This window comes from Marmota monax, unplaced genomic scaffold (genome assembly GCF_021218885.2).
Source record: "Marmota monax isolate L192 unplaced genomic scaffold, Marmota_monax_Labrador192_F-V1.1 WCK01_AAM20220418_F8-fsc00024, whole genome shotgun sequence".
Taxonomy (NCBI): domain Eukaryota; kingdom Metazoa; phylum Chordata; class Mammalia; order Rodentia; family Sciuridae; genus Marmota; species Marmota monax.
In genome coordinates, this window is record NW_026695224.1 from 36,135,381 (window position 1) to 36,151,570 (window position 16,190).

Consider the following 16,190-nt stretch of genomic DNA (forward strand, 5'->3'; position numbering starts at 1 on the left):
AGCAGGAGTACCCAGCAGGGGGGTGCGCACTGCGGAGGGCGCGCTCCATCGCGGCGCACAGCTACCAGCCGAGGTCCTGGAGGTTGGATCCTAGGGCTCCGAGGGGACGCCCTCCTCGACCACCGACTCCAGGGGCCACCCGTCCCCTTCACTGCCCCCTCCTCCCCGCCGCTGCACAGATTCCTCCAATGCCCCTCCCCTGTCCCCTCTGTCCCGCCCTTTCCCCGCCCCCTCCACTGGCCCTCTCCCCATCCACTGCCCCTCCACCGGGCCGGCCACGTACAGCCCCGCCATCCCCGCGCGGTGGCTGCCGCCCGCGCCACGTGTGCCCGCGCCACGCGGCGTGCAGGGAAGCGCGGTCACGCCTGGCCGGGCCACCATTTCCCGGTCGCCACGGCGTCGCGGACTCCCCAGCAGCGGCTCCTGAGCCCACCTGGTCCGAGGTGCCCCGCAGGCAGCCATGAGCGGGTGCACAGATCGCGGGGCGGTCGCAGCCCCGGCTCCGGCCCCAGGGTCGGTGCCTGCACCCTGCGCCTCGAAGGTGGAGCTGCGGCTCAGCTGCCGGCACCTGCTGGACAGAGACCCATTGACCAAGTCCGACCCCAGCGTGGTGCTGCTGCAGCAAGCGCAGAACCAGTGGGTGCAGGTAGGGCGGGCCGCGGGGGTCTGGCTGGCCCAGAACCCTGGAGCTGGGACACAGAGACCCAAGCGGGTGGCCTGAAGCTTGCAGGGTGCAGGGCAGAGGCATCTGGAGCTGGGGCTGAGCTCAGCATCCAGGTGGGGCTCACAGGTCTAGAGTGGGGGTGCCCAGGAGTCGGGGTGCATCTCAGTGTCCTGGGTTGGGGGTCTTGGGGTCAGAGTGAGGCACTCAGCTTGCATGCCTAAGAGGCACAGAAAGGAGTAGGGTGCAGGAGTGAGGGAGCTTCCCCAGGCTGGGCTGGTTGGGGTGCAGCTGTCCGGTAGCCAAGAATGAGCACCTGGCTTGTCAGTCCCCATCTCTGAGGCAGAGGCACTTGGAGCTGGTGGCTGGGTGGAGCTGGGACTGCTGGATGAATTTTTTTTTTAATATTTTTTTACTTATAGATAGACTCAATTCCTTGTTTTATTTGTTTATTTTTATGTGGTGCCAGGGATCAAAACCAGTGCCTCATGCATGCTAGGCAAGTGCTCTCCCACTGAGCGACAACCCCAGCCCTGCTGGATGACTCCTGCTGGTTGAGGGGACTCTAGAGCTGGCTGACCAGGCTAGGGACCAGGAAAGCAGAAGCTGAAGGCTCTGAGATTCTGGATGCCCCCAGCTTGTTGCCTTGCCCCTCCTTGTGCCTCAGGAGTGATCCTAGGTTGCCAGCTTGTGGCTTGGTCTGGGGACAACGGGAACCACAGGCCAGGTCTGGGCAGCTGCCTGCAGGAGAGCGGGCAGTTCCTTGCACCCTGTCCTGTCTCTCCGGACCTTGGCTTTGTGCTGTACAAAGTGCTTTCTCAGTCACCCAGCTCACAGGAACCCAGGGTGTTCCCTCAAGACCTAGAGACCGGGGTGCCTCCTTAGCTGGGAGGCCATGAGCAGGGGCGACTGGCTGGGTGGAAGCCGCAGGTGCCATCACTTTCCTGGGGACTTGGGGGTCTCACTCCAGTGCCCTCCTGGCCCGTGGTGGCAGAGTGCAGGCTGTGAAGGGGTGACAGGGGGTGGGAGGTCCCAGGAGATGGCAGAGCAGAACCCACATGGTGGGGGGATGCATCATGGGCACGTGCCTCTGGAGACCATCTCTGCACATCGAAAATCTGCTGATGTGGCCCACCAGGCTCTCAAGGCCGAGAGTTCCCACAGGTCATCAACCTTGAGGGTGAAGGGCCTGCCTTGAGCATGTGTCCAAGCTGCGGTGGAGTGTAGGGACTGCCACTGCGCCAGGCTCCTTGAGGACTACCCTGTGCCCGGCCCCCAGTGGTACCTTCTTGGCCTGAACAATGGCTGGTGCAGATGTCTCTGGTTTGAGTACAGGAGTCTGGGATCTGGCGACACGTAGGAACCCACGGTGGGGCTTGTCCTTAGGGGACATGTTGAAGAAGGGAACTGAGCTCCGTGGGGGAGGCTGGTGAACCCAGTTCCCCTGAGGAGGGGGACACCCACCCCATGCCTTCCTTGCTCAGTAGGAGCTCAAGTGTGGAAACTGACTCCACCCTTGGGCAGGACCCTTCTCAGTTCCCTCTCTGTACAGGGTAGAGCAGAGGGAGCATGAGATGTGGTAGGGGGGCCGAGGCCCTTGGCTGGCATGGGTGACACACCTTGACTCCAGGAGGGGAGGTGCCCAGGGTCCCTGCAGGTGACCCCCAGGGGTGGTCTGGAGCCCTGCCATGCCTTGCAGGGGCCAGGTCCCCATGGACTGAGCACAGCCCTGAAGAGAGTAGAGGGCAACAGGGGCCCCCGAGTGCAGGACCCTGGGGGGCCTGGGGAGGCCCCTCCATGGGTCAGCTTGGGATATGGCTTGCAGGTGGGCAGAACTGAGGTGGTCCGCAGCAGCCTGCATCCCGTGTTCTCCAAGGTCTTCACTGTTGACTACTATTTTGAGGAGGTGCAGAGACTGCGCTTTGAGGTGTATGACACCCACGGGCCCAGTGGTCTTAGCTCTCAGGATGACTTCCTGGGGGGCATGGAGTGCACCTTGGGGCAGGTGAGCAGCACCTTGGGAGGGAGGGTGTGGGAGGGTCCTGGGGGCAGTGAGGCCGTGGGTGGGCGACGGGGCAAGGTGGAGGTCCCATGGAGTGCACCCCAGTGGCTCAGGTTCTGAGGGGTGCACTTCCGTGGCTTCTCCCCTAACATGATTTCTTGTTTGAGACAGGGTCTTGTTAAGTTGCCCAGGCTGACCTGGAACCAGAGACCCTCCTGCTTTGGCCTCCAGGGTTGCTGGGATTGCAGGAGTGTGCCACCATGCCACTGGTCTTCCATATCAGTGTTTGTAGTGCAATTTTGAATGAGGTGGTACCTGGGTACATGCCACATTCAGGATATAGGAGCCATGCTGCAGATGCCCTCCTGCTCCTGCACAGCCCTGTCTGGGTCCAGACATCCTCCCAGAGCCATGTTTTCACATGAGCAGATGAATATATTAATTTTTTTTCTTTCTTTCTTTTCTTCTTCCTCTTTTCTTTTTTCTTCTTTTCTTTTTTGTGGTGCTGAGGATTGAACCCAAGACCTTGTGCATGCGAGGCAAGCACCCTACCAACTGAGCTATATCCCTAGATTTTTTTCTTTCTAAAAAATCCACGGATTGCAGACACTTTCTCTTCTGACGTAGGAGCCCTTCCTCGTCATCATATAGAGGTCTCTTCTCTGTTTGCCCAGCATGTGCAAGACCCTGGGTTTCCCCCAACACTGGGAAAAAAAAAGTTAAGAGGCCCAGTCTCCCTGTCCAGGGTGTAGCTTAGAGGAGCACTTGTCTGGCAGGCACAAGGCCCTGGGTTCAGGAAGTGTCCCTGTTCCTCCCTGTGCAGGGTGGCTGCAGCGTGGTATCCACTGCTCGCAGCCCTCTGCCCAGGCCCTCTCCTTCACCCTGTGCCACCTGTTCAAGTAACGAGCATCTTTCCTGCTGCCGCTCGGCTGTCTCGGGGCTGGGGCTTTCCACAGGCCTTGTGACTTGAGGAACAGCTTACATGTGAGACGCGAGGCCGAGGATGGCAAGTTCCCAGACCGTAGGTCCCCATCCCCTCGCAGGTCCCCCTTCCAGCTGGCCCCCTTCCAGCCGGTCCCCCTGGTTGTCTGTGCTTGGGCCTCAGGGACGTGAAGCACAGCATGTTCTTTTACCCCACATCATGTGCATCTGACTCATCCCCATGGCTGCCTGGGCTGGAGCTGGTTTTCGTTAGCTGCTTCTGCTGACCCTGTTGTGCGGCAGCAGGGCTGACATGTGGGGAGGACCCAACCCCAGGGGCTGCAGAGTGAAGCTGCCCCACCTGCCTGCCAGCCTGGCGCGTACGGCACACATGCACACAGGCCCCACCCGGACCCCTGCAGTGCAGGACACGCCTCTCAGTCCCAGGTGGGCAGCTCACACATGGACGCAGACCGGGCACGTGTGTGGGCACACGCTCGAGGACTTCCTGCTCTGTGGCCAGGCTAGCTGTCTTGCCAAGGGCAGGGTCAGCCCTCTTTTCTGGGAGGCCATGAGCAGGGGCGACTGGCTGGGTGGAAGCCGCAGGTGCCATCACTTTCCTGGGGACTTGGGGGTCTCAACTCCAGTGCCCTCCTGGCCCGTGGTGGCAGAGTGCAGACCCAGCCCAGGGGGCTGCAGAGTGGAGCTGGTTTTCGTTAGCTGCTTCTGCCGACCCTGTTGTGCAGCAGCGGGGCTGACATGTGGGGAGGACATGCCAGTTGCCCACATCCAGGGAGTGGCAGGCATGGGCTCAGGACACTCCTGGAGGGAAGGGTGTGCCCCCGGCAGTCCTGAGCCCCCTCAACAGCGGTTGTTGCCCTTCTCATCAACGGGCAGGATGGACCCAGAGGACCCACCCGCTCTCCCAGGGCCCTGCTTCCCACTGGGCAGGTGGCCCCCGTCCTGTGAGCTTACCTGTGTCAACTTCACCCGCCCTGCTGGGCTCAGCCCATGGGAGAGCTGCCAGCAGTGCATGGTGGGTGACGCCCACCCAGGGCTCGGCCTAGCTGAGCAGTCGCCCTTGCTGGACACGCACCTTTGTCAAAAGCCAGGGTGTGCCACCCTGGGGCTGGTGCTACCCTGACTTGCTGGAACAGTTGGTGTCCAGGAGGGGCCCACAGCCATTAAAACTTCCTTGCCCCATGGGTCCTCACCTGGTCCTCACCTGCCCCAAGGGTCCTCACCTGGTCCTCACCTGGTCCTCACTTGCCCTGTGGGTCCTTACCTGGTCCTCACCTGGTCCTCACCTGGTCCTCACTTGCCCCGTGGGTACTCACCTGGTCCTCACCTACCCTGTGGGTCCTCACCTGGTCCTCACCTAGTCCTCACCTGCCCTGTGGGTCCTTACCTGGTCCTCACCTGGTCCTCACCTGGTCCTCACTTGCCCCGTGGGTACTCACCTGGTCCTCACCTGCCCTGTGGGTCCTCACCTGGTCCTCACCTAGTCTTCACTTGCCCCGTGGGTACTCACCTAGTCCTCACCTGCCCTGTGGGTCCTTACCTGGTCCTCACCTGGTCCTCACCTAGTCCTCACTTGCCCCGTGGGTACTCACCTGGTCCTCACCTGCCCTGTGGGTCCTCACCTGGTCCTCACCTGGTCCTCACCTAGTCCTCACTTGCCCTGTGGGTACTCACCTGGTCCTCACCTGCCCTGTGGGTCCTCACCTGGTCCTCACCTGGTCCTCACCTGCCCTGCAGGTCCTCACTTCAGGTGTGTCGGCAGCCGTTTGCCTGGCCCCGGCCTGAGGGCTGGAGGCGCTGAGGTGTGGACCTGTTTCTGCTTCCTGTTTTCCTGTGCAGGAGCCCTATGGTGGCCTCGCCTCTGAGCCTGGGTCCCCCTCTGTGTAAAGCCGAGTGCCTCCCTCACATGGGCAGTCCTGGAGGTGCTGGAGCAGGAGGTGGCATGCAGAGGGTGTTGGTGGCCCTGGGTCCTGAGAGCCCCAGAAGGCCCAGGCCAGGGAGCAGGCGGGAGAGGGAGAGGAGCAGAAGGCCAAGGTCCCTGAGGCTCGGGGCTGTGCTCTGCCATCCCGTCCCTGCCTTTTCTGTCCAGATTGTGGCCCAGAAGAAGATGACCCGCCCGCTGCTGCTGAAGCTCGGCAGGACTGCCGGCAAGTCCTCCATCACTGTAAGACCCACCTCGGGGCCTTCCTCCCTCTGTAGCTCTGGGGCTGGGTGGGGGCAGGGGAGCAGGCCAGGTCTGGGAAGCCTGGACCTGCAGGAGGCCTGCAGCCCAGCGGGGTCTCTCCCCCAGGTGGTGGCCGAGGACATCTCCGGAAACAATGGTTATGTGGAGCTCTCCTTCCAGGCCAGGAAGTTGGACGACAAGGTGAGGTGGGCGCCCATGGCGCGTCCAGCTCCACGTCCTCCGCAGGGGCTCTGCACCAGCCATGGCCACTTCCTTAGCAGAGACACTCATGACCCCACTTAATGATGGGGACACAGGCTGGAGGCCCCCAAGGCCATGCCTTGGAGGTGGAGGAACTGGATTTGAGCCTGGCCTGCTGGCCGTCAGCGGGTGGGAGGGCACCCTGGGCACTCAGAGTGGGGACCAGCCCTGGGAAGGTGTCCCAACGCCGCTCTGGAGGTGTCAGAACTGAGACTGAAGTGGGGAGGGTCTGGCAGGAGTGGGGACATCGGGTAGACACCAGGAGCAGGAGAGGAGGGCAGGGCCCGGCTGGAGCCAGGGTCCTGTGGGCACGCTGGGGCACTTATGAGGGCTCCAGGGGCCAGGTCCCCGTCACCCCAGAGCTCCTCACCTGGTGCCTGGGGAAGTGACTGAGCCCACCGCCTGGCCCCTTGCCATGAACCCTCTGCTGCCCCAGGACCTCTTCAGCAAGTCCGACCCCTTCCTGGAGCTGTTCCGCATCAACAGGGACGGCAGCGAGCAGCTGGTGTACAGGACAGAGGTGAGGCTCTCGCCCACCCTGCACTCCGGCCGGCTGGTCCCCCGGGCGCTTCCTGGCAGGCGTGAATGGCAGGAGGAGGACTGGCCACCCACTCCCCCCAGCCCTGGCTGTGGACTCTGCTCCCAGCACCTGGCCCTGCTCTGGGGAGCTGCAGGGTGGGCCGGCGGACTCGGCAGAGCCCCGCAGGGGTTGTTTTGGCTGTGGTTATTTTTAGGGCTACCTCCCCTTCCTGCAGGGAGACGGTGGTGACAGCAGGGAGGGAGGGTTTCCTGTAGAGATAAATTGAGTAAAAAAAAAATCTATTTCAGGCAAAAAAAAGGGTCCAGTGGTCCAGTGAGTAGTGGAACCTCTGAGGGAGGTTCCCAGGAGGGGCACCTGGTCCTGGGCCCGTGGGGCCGGGTGGAGGCAGGCCAGCCTCCTGGACCCCAGGGTTCTGGGTGAGGAGCCCAGATTCCTGGGAGCCTCAGGGAGTCCCTATTGCCCCAGGACCCCAGAGCCTCCCGGGTTGTGGCCCCTGGCTCTGCCCCCGCCAACCCCTCCCGATGCCTAGGTGGTGAAGAACAACCTCAGCCCTGTGTGGGAGCCCTTCAAGGTGTCCCTCAACTCTCTGTGCAGCTGCGAGGAGACCCGGCCTCTGAAGGTAGGGAAGGGGCAGGGACAGAAATGGGACGGGCCAAGATGGGCCAGGGTGGTAGAGAGGCCAGTCCCCCCAAAACATACTGGGCTTCTTGGAGTTAGAGTTCCTGGGAAACCAGGGACAGGGGAGGCGGTGGGGGTGGCCGGCTTTAGGGGGAGGGGTCCCTGGGCCCCCAGAGGGGCAGGCGGGCTGACGGGCCTGTGCCCCCAGGGCCTGGTCTGGGATCACGACTCCCGAGGGAGGCACGACTTCATCGGAGAATTCTCCACCACCTTCGCTGAGATGCAGAAGGCCTTCTCGGAAGGCCGGGTGAGCCTGCCTTGGGGTCCCCGCTCGCGGCCTGGCCATCCTGGTGGTGGCTGGGAGCAGCAGCAGCTACTGTCACAACCCTGGGAAGACTAGTGCTGGTGGCAAGCCAGAGATGCCATTGTGCCCAGAGCCCAGGGGCGCTGGGGTGACAGTTGGAACAGCCCTGCCAGAGGCCACCCAGGGCCAGGCATGGCGGTGGGCATGCAGGCGTGTGCACCTGTGTCCACTCAGTGGAAGGGCACACCTGAAGCTGGGGTGGCAGGAACGCCTGCTGGTGTGGGCCCAGTGTCCCTACGGGAGGTCTGCAGGCTCCAGAGGTGGCCCTCTCCCCAGGTGACAGGGCCATGCTGTGGTAACCCGGCTCCCCCTTGCCCTATTCTGGGCCATGGGGTCCCGATCCATGCTGTTGTGCCCCATTCAGCAGATGGGTCCCTGTAGGGTGGCTGCTCCTGCCCTCCACACACGGCTTGGCCCTTGAGGTCACTGCTGGGGACAGTCATGAGGACAGGTCGCTGGCAAGGCAGAGGCTTCGGCATCCGCCAGCCCCAGGGAGAGGGTGATGGACATTGCCGCCTGGCATCCCGCACGTCCCTGTGCCCAGGCCCAGTGGGAATGTGTCAACGCCAAGTACAAGCAGAGGAAGCGCAGCTACAGGAACTCCGGGGTGGTGGTCCTGGCTGGCCTGAAGGTAGGCGCCCTGCCTGGAGCTCTGTCCCGGGTGGTGGACCCTGGGGTGCCCTCCCAGGGGTCTCATGTCCTCCCTGGAGGAGGGGCAGAGCCAGGGCAGAGGGGGGAGGAGACAAGGCCGGGGTCCTCAGGGGAGGGCAGGCTCCCCAGGGCTGCCACATGGGCCTGGGGGGGCAGCCCTGGGGGGGCCCTGCTGACGCCCCTGCCTGGAAGCTCCACAGGGTCCACTCCTTCCTGGACTACATCATGGGCGGCTGTCAGATCCACTGCACGGTGAGTCTGGCCAGGCTGCTACACACCCAGAGCCCAGGCCACCTGGGCAGGACCCCAGTCGGCCCCCAGGGCCCTGCAGCAGAGGGTGGGCACACAGAAACCAGTCCAGGGTCACCCTCAGAGGTGACACGGTCAGGACTTGCCTGCTCCTAGGGAGACGACCTTGGAGAGTGAGCACATGACGTGGGACCACCATGCCCATGTGGCCCTGGGCAGGCAGTGGGTGGGCAATGGGAGACAGCAAGCCCCGGGAGGCCCTGAGGGGGCCCCAGTGGGAGGCACAAGGGTGACCAGGGCAGGGGTGGTCTCCGTGGAGGGAGGGGGGGAGTGAGTGCCCGCCAGCGGGAGCTCAGCTCTGCTGGGGTCATGCTGGGGCATCGGGGGACCCCTCCCTGCCCTGTGCACCTGCCTGCAGAGGCTGGAGGACGGCATCTTGGGGCAGTAGCCCCAGCTTCCTCCTTGAACCAGTCCCCTACCCAAACCTGGGCTTGGTCCCCTGCCTGCCTGGTGGAGGGCGGGCCAGTGCTGCACACCTCCCTGGCCCTTGCAGGTAGCCATTGACTTCACAGCCTCCAACGGCGACCCCCGGAACAGCTGCTCCCTGCACCACATCGACCCCCGCCAGCCCAACGAGTACCTGAGGGCGCTGGTGGCCGTGGGCGAAGTCTGCCAGGACTACGACAGGTGTGGCCCCGCCCCTGGGCGGCTACTAGCCGGGGAGCCTGTCCAGGAAGGGCCAGGAGCACCTCTGTGGCAGCCCACAGGGGGCATACCCTGCACCTGGACGCCAGCCTGACCATCTGGCCGTCGGACTGGGGTGGTCAGGAGCTAGGCACAGAGGCCTGGCTGGTGCCTTTGGTGTCCCCAGGGGTTGGGACCACGGAGGTAGGGCTCACTCCAGGGCCCCCCTGGGAGGGACCAAGCACAAACCCAGAGGGCTGGACGTCATGCCCATGTCATGGCTGCCTGCCAGGAGCCCTCCCTCTGGGTGGAGAATGGAGGGGTGTGTGGCCAGAGTGTGCCCTGGTCCTGTGGACGCCAGGGTCCTGTGGACGGACAGTGCCCTGTGTCAGAGCCCTGCAGGCTGGGGGCAGCAGGGCCATCCTGGCCAGCTCCGCCCTCCTGCCTGTGCACACGTGCCTCCGTTGCTCTCTAGTGGCCTGAGTGCCACCTCTAGGCCTGGGCCCACAGGACCCTGGGCTCTTGGGCTCTGATCAGCATCTGCTCCTGCGAGGAGCGGGGCCCTCGTGATGGACGCTGCCTTTCTTCCAGTGACAAGAGGTTTTCTGCTTTGGGGTTTGGAGCCAGAATCCCTCCCAAGTATGAGGTAGGAGACCAGGCTGGGGCCTGGACGCCACCACACCTGTCACCTGGGTCTCTTGTAACCCCACTCGGCTAGACAGAGGGCATGGAGGTGCCTTCCTGCCAGAGAGGGTGACCTTTGACCTCCTAGGACGCAGGGTGCGGGCTGGAGATGAGCTCCTGCTTCCCATCAGAAAGATGCAACCACATGGTGGTTGACAAACGGGAAGCTTCGGGAACTGCTGGGTGTGGTCGAGGCCATAGCCCAGGCCCCACTTGGCCTCCTTCCCTAGAGGTCTCTCTGCATGGGGCAGGCTAGTTGTCGTGAGCCATGTGGGTCCTGGGAGGGCATCAGCCACTGGCCCCTCTTGCCCCACCCAGGTGTCCCATGACTTTGCCATCAATTTCAATCCCGAGGACGATGAGTGTGAAGGTAGGAGCGGGCAGTGGGCCTGGGGCGGGGTGGGGTGGGCCCGGCTCAGCTGCTGTCCCCACAGGCATCCAGGGCGTGGTGGAGGCCTACCAGAACTGCCTGCCCCAGGTCCAGCTCTACGGCCCCACCAACGTGGCGCCTATCATCTCCAAGGTGGCCCGCATGGCGGCGGTTGAGGAGCGCACGGGCGAGGCCTCTGTAGGTGCCTGGGTGTGGGCTGGGGTGCCAGGTGGAGGGTTGGCGCTGCGTGTGGAGGGGGCTCCGGCCCTGGGAGGCAGCCGGCAGACATCTGGGACAGGCAGCACCAGTGCAAAGACCCTGGGGCAGGACGGAGGGGTGGGTGGACAGGTGCCTCAGGGTCGGTTTTTATCATCTCGCGGTTGGCCCTGGGCTTCCTGTGTCCTGCAATAACACACAGGCGGTCAGGGCTGCTTATGGGTTCCTGGTACATATGACGTGCTCCTGAGACTGCATTCTGCACTTTGTGTGCTGCTGGGGACGCTGCCTCTTGCCTGTTCTTTCCTTCACCTCTGCTCACCTTTGAAAAGACGTCAGCTTTACAGGAGTGACGTGCCACCGCAGCCATCCCTGTCTGCACGCTGGCCCGTCTGCCCCCCACCCTCGTGCTTTTGTTAGTTTTGTTTTTTCAAGTTACATTGAGACCGTGCTAAAGTATACAGCGTGCAGGCCTCAGGACAGTGGGGGTCCAGCAGGGGCCAGGAGAGGCTCCCCTCTCGGGCTCCAGAGGGAAACTCAGAAGTTTGTTTGCATATTTTCATGTTTTAGTTTTTGCACCAGCATCAGAGCCTGCAGGGTGCACTCTGTGGTTCTGTGCTCACACCCAGCCACACACCCCCACCTCCTCTCTTTTATTATGGAACCTGTGATCCTCCTGCCTCGGCCTCCCAGGTAGCTGGGATCACAGGCCTGGCCACCACACCAGGTGCACGGTGCGTTTAACCTCAGTACCACACACACTACGCAGTGGGCACTGCACCGTCCCCACGTGCCGCGTGATGTGGTTGGTCTCCTCCCCTCAGACTTTGCTGACTGACAGCCCTGGCTAAGGATCTGGCGGGGATGCTGTTGCTCTCAGGGGTCGGGTGATGCTGTGAAGCAGTGCTAGACACACATTCCACCTGTGGGCCTCTCATGGCCTCTACAGAGACTAGGCCCCAGCCCAACCCGTGGTGTCCCCGGCTTAGACACCAGCCCGCGTGTGTGGCCTCACTCTTGTTCTCAAGTCATGACACTTCCCACCAAGAAATGGGTCGCCATGAGATGTCACGAGATTAGTCTTTAATTCTCCTTTCCTGTGTGAGACCGGCAGGGGTGACGGTGCCAGGGGTGCCCAAAGTTGGCAGAGGGAGCGCTGGAGACCATGCGGGCGCTGACCTGGTCTGGGTGGGCCAGGTGGGCTTTGAGCAGGGCTGTGGTACATGGAGGCCAGGAGCAGGGCTGGGGTTGCTCTGAGGCACGCTGGCTCTAGAGGGGGTGGCAGGAGATGGCTGGAGAAAGGGAAGTCCCTGCTTCCTCTGAGGCTGGTCGGGCCTGTGGCCTGTCCATCCTTTGTTCCCTGGATAGTACCACTGCTGGGTGTCCACTGGGCTGGAGGCAGAGGTGTGAGGGAGACGGCCCAGCCTTCAGGGCTCGAGCTCTGGGACCCCCCTTCTCTTTAGTGAGACTGTGGGGTGGCCTTGGCTATCACTGGAAAGTGGGCTTCTCTGCAAAGGGTCCTGCTGCCTCCCGCAGCCGGGACTGCAGTGGACCCTGCTCACGCGGGGCCCCTCCTCCTCTGGATCACAGCCTGGCAGTCATGTCAGGTGGACTTTGCAGTGCCCGTCCAGAGCCACAGGTGGGACGGTGACAGGGAGCCCGGGGGAGCTGGAGGAGGGTAACTGCAGAGACCCCTGAGTGTGCCATCATGGTGAGCCATGCTGCTTCAACAAACGCACGGCAGAGCCGTCCTAAAGCTGCTGAGCCAAGTTCTGGCCAATCCAGGTGGGGGCACAGCTGGCGGTGGGCGAGGGCCCTGGGTGCTGCCCCACCCCTTTCCTGTGTCCGCAGCAATACTACATCCTGCTGATCCTGACGGACGGCGTGGTGACCGACATGGCGGACACGCGGGAGGCCATTGTGCGCGCCTCGCACCTTCCCATGTCCATCATCATCGTGGGCGTGGGCAACGCCGACTTCACCGACATGCAGACTCTGGACGGGGAGGACGGCGTCCTACGCTCCCCTCGGGGCGAGCCGGCGCTCCGGGACATCGTGCAGTTCCTGCCCTTCAGGGAGCTCAGGAGCGTGAGTGCAGGGCCCCGGGCAGGCCACCCGAGCCTGGCCAGCGAGGACCTGGCGCGCCCCAGCTGGGGCCCGGGAGGGAGCCTAAGGCTTGGTTGCAGGAACTCCGTCTGTATAGAAGCAGAGGGAGCAGCTTCCCCCTGCCCTGCACCTCCTGGGACACAGAGGGCTCCCCACCCCGGGCATTCCTCAGGGAGCGTGGGCGGCGCCCGCCCAGCAGCCCCTCTACCTCCTGCCCCAGCCCCTGGGGGAGGCGGGTGCAGGTGGCCCTCAGAGCTCTGGGGGGTTGTGGACTCACACTCTCGATTTTCAGTCTGTGTCCTTAGGAGAAGCTCAGCAGGCACCAGGCCTAGGTCAGCTCCCTGCTGGTCCCTTAGACCACTTTGAGAGTTGGGGCTGTGACCAGGTGGGGGACAAGGATCTCAAAGGGCTCAAGTGCACCTGCCTTCCCCACCCTAGGCCTCCCCCGCGGCATTGGCCAAGTGTGTGCTGGCCGAGGTCCCCAAGCAGATGGTGGAGTACTACAGCCACAAGGAGCTGCCTCCACGTGGCTTTTGCAGCCTCCCTGGAGAGGCCAGTCCCCGCTCGTCTCCTGAGGACTCCAGGCACGGGGACTGTGACCAGGGTGCCCCCACGGCCTCTGTTTCCAGCACCTTTGGGGGTCCTTAAGCCCCTGAGGCCCCCAGAAGCCTCCTGCTCCCAGCCCAGGCTTGTCCCCTCCTGTCGTCCTATTGGCCTGGGAGGGCGGGAGATGAAGGGATCCAGGCCCTTTGGGGGGCACCCAGAAGCAGCAGCCCCCATGCCTATCCCTGCTGGAGCCAGGGGTTGCTGAGCGTAGGACAGGCCTGGCAGGCCCTCCTCGCCGGGGCTCCTCAGCGTCTGCTTGTTGAGGGCAGCTGTCCTGAGCACCCGACACCCTCCTGGGCAGACCCCTCTCTGCCCTGGCAGGACCCCTCCGCCTGCCCCTGCTGCCATCCTGAGCATCCTGTCCACATCCCAGGGCCTTGGGGGTCTGAGTGAGCGTCGGGTCTAATAAAGCCCCACCTGGCCTCTGTGACCTGCGAGGACGGCTGAGCTGTCTGTGTCACAAATTCAAAGAATGAAATCCGGGGGCAGGAGTGTCAGAAAGAAACAGGTTTGTGGAGGAGTAGGAAGACAGCAGGCCAGCTTGTCCCCTGGTAGGACTCCCAGCCTCCTGAGCCTCCTCGCAGCCGAGGCCGGGCGACCTTGCGCCTCCCGGGCTCCGTCGACAGCATGGAGTGAGGTTGAGTGGGCTCTCGGCCTCACGGATTTGATGAAAGAAACCCACAGGGCAAGAAAACAAGCAGAGCTCCCGAAGGAGACAGGCCCCGGGAGGGGTGCCCGCGGCTCTGCTCTCTGGGGCTGCAGTGCCCAACTGTCCCCAGGTGGTGGTGAGGTCGGATCCAGAGAGCCTCCCATGGGCACTGCTCTGCCCACTCTAGCAAATTTGGAGAAAAGTGGCCTCTGAGCCTCACGTGGCTCAAGGTTGGGGGTGGGGGCTGATGGCACAGGAGGAAGTGCCTTTTGGGGTTGGTCGTGTCTAGAGGCTGTTAAGGAACCGTCCTTGTGGCTAGGACAGCTGGGGTCAGGGGACGTCCTGGTCCTCTCCTCCTCTTCTCTGAGACCCTCTCCTGGCTGCCTGTGGCCATCTGAAAACCTCATTCCAAGGAGGATCTGGCCCTGGGAGAGGCAGACCTGGCCTGGGCTCCTCCAGGCCCAGGGCACCAGCCACCCACAGCAGGAGGCCCGCAGCCAGGGTCGCTCCTGCCCCCTGGTGACTGCAGCCTGAGCAGTGCTTCCCGCCCAGGACCAGAGCGGTCAGCGGGTTCCAACTGAGATCCCTCTGCATTACCTTGTCTGAGAAAACCCTGAATCCGCCCCCATCCACCCATCCCTCACCCGTCCACCCCCATCCCCCACCCCCTCCGACCCCTCCCTCCCTCTAGGCTGAGTCCTGATTCGTCTCCTGCGAAGCAGGGATAATAGGCATCACCATGGTAACCTGGCTACAAGTCAGACTGCTGAAGTTGGTCTGTGTGTGGAGGGGGAACATGGGGGCACACAGCACACCAGGGAAATGCACCCTGTGTCCATTTCTCAGGCCAGAGGTTCTCCACCAGGGGTAGGTCGTGGGTCCAGACCTGAGGCAGGTGTCAGCCCAGCTCTGATCTGGTCCCCACAGGTTCAGTGGCAGGAAGCCTGGGCCTTCCTGGCGTCCGCTCAGGTGCTGCTGAGGGCCCTCAGTGAGTGGGGTCCCAGAAGGCAGCGACTGCCCAGAGTGGGTACTGAGGCGGGCAGAGCCAGCGACCCAGGAGGCTGAGGCAGTATGGCCCCTCATCCAGGGAGCCTGGGCCGCTCAGCAAGAACCTGTCTCATAATTTATAAAAGAAAAAAAAAATCCCTAAAAGGACCAGGCTTTCGCTTGGTGGTGGTACGTCGGCCTCACAGGCAATGTGGGGTTCAATCCCCCCAGCACCGGGGGGAAATCTCCATGGAGTGACCTACCTGAGGTCACACAGCGAGGTAGGGGCAGACACAGGACCCCGGCTCTGTGAGTCCTGGCTCCACACCTGCATTGTGTCAGGGATGTGCCCTGGCTGGGTCTGTTGTAGGGACGGACGAGGCGGGGCACGAAAGACAGCACGAGACAGTTTTCTTTGGCTGCAGCCAGGTTCAGAGGCCACAGCTTTTGCTGGGATCAATCAACCCCCTGAACCCCGAGTTCAGGGAGTTAGAGTTTTACACCCAGCGTCTCAGGGGAGGGGCTCAGCTCATCTGCAGAAGTTCACACAAAGCAGCTTTTGCTGTCCCTGTTCTGGGCAAGTTAGCCCTCAAGGACAGCGACTGAGAAGGGGGGCTGCTTCTCCCCTTCCCTCCCCGGCCAGCTCTTACCACGGAGCCCAGTTGTACCTTCTCTGATCTTAGAAATGTAGACACCTCTGTGAAGCCCAGCTCAAGGCCAGAGGCCTTGTTAAAGGATCTGTCTTTTTATTATCACATTTTGCATTTGCAAACACACTTTAAAAACTACTGTACTGGATAAATGTTTGCGGAAAACTAGTAAAGGGGCGTCCAGCACCTGGAGTGCCGATCTCTTCCAGGCCAGTGGCCAAGTTATAGAGCAACAGGAAATTCACCTGCCTTGAACTCTGTTGTAGAGACTCTTTTGCTGATAGTCCTAAAATCAATCCTGGTAAAGATTTCTGGAGAAGCTGAGTTAAGACTTTTGGTGGAGGACGGGGCCACCACAGGTCCAGAGGCGCTCCCAGGCTGGGCGGCCGGGTCAGAAAGCCTCCACTGGGCAGGAGCCTGCAGTGGAACCCATGTCCCCAGTTGCCAGGTGGAGCTCCCAACCACCTGGAGCCTGGCTGTGGCTCATGGTGTGGCTCCAAGGTGTGGGTGTTCCAGGGAAGCAGAGCTGGAAAGGGTGGAGGGCCCAGGACCCCCACAAGCCCCAGGACTCCCTTCCAGCATGCTGAGGAGCCCCCTTCTTGGGGCCTGGGCCTGGCACCGGGAAGAGTCTGGAGGTGCCTGGCAGCTAGGCGGGACACCTGGCTGAGCCCCCCACACCTGCTTCCCTGGGCAAGCCCCAAGGGAGTCCAAGCCCTGGTCCCAGGCGCCAGGGCCAGGGTACTTTGGCAGCCCTGCCTCTGTCAGATCTGGATGGACGTGGGCTC

General features: G+C 62.8%; 1 protein-coding gene across 1 annotated transcript; it reads left to right on the plus strand.

The window, feature by feature from the left end:
* The first annotated feature begins 354 nt into the window (after positions 1-354).
* On the plus strand, positions 355-13,550 carry Cpne7 (copine 7). Its single transcript, XM_046434765.2, has 15 exons — positions 355-646; positions 2,487-2,666; positions 5,695-5,769; positions 5,896-5,970; positions 6,467-6,550; positions 7,101-7,190; positions 7,398-7,496; positions 8,098-8,184; positions 8,397-8,456; positions 9,007-9,140; positions 9,729-9,783; positions 10,140-10,191; positions 10,256-10,389; positions 12,259-12,495; positions 12,952-13,550. The coding sequence occupies exons 1-15, from the start codon at positions 461-463 to the stop codon at positions 13,159-13,161; spliced, it is 1,758 nt and encodes a 585-aa protein (XP_046290721.1). The 5' UTR covers positions 355-460; the 3' UTR covers positions 13,162-13,550.
* The last annotated feature ends 2,640 nt before the right edge of the window (positions 13,551-16,190 follow it).

What these genes read in the sequence shown, in the direction of transcription:
- Cpne7 (XM_046434765.2), top strand. Translation starts at nt 461, where the DNA reads ATGAGCGGGTGCACAGATCGCGGGGCGGTCGCAGCCCCGGCTCCGGCC. An exon ending in CGCAGAACCAGTGGGTGCAG is followed by an intron (nt 647 to 2,486) that starts GTAGGGCGGGCC and finishes TATGGCTTGCAG; the next exon opens with GTGGGCAGAACTGAGGTGGT. An exon ending in TGGTCCTGGCTGGCCTGAAG is followed by an intron (nt 8,185 to 8,396) that starts GTAGGCGCCCTG and finishes CCTGCCTGGAAG; the next exon opens with CTCCACAGGGTCCACTCCTT.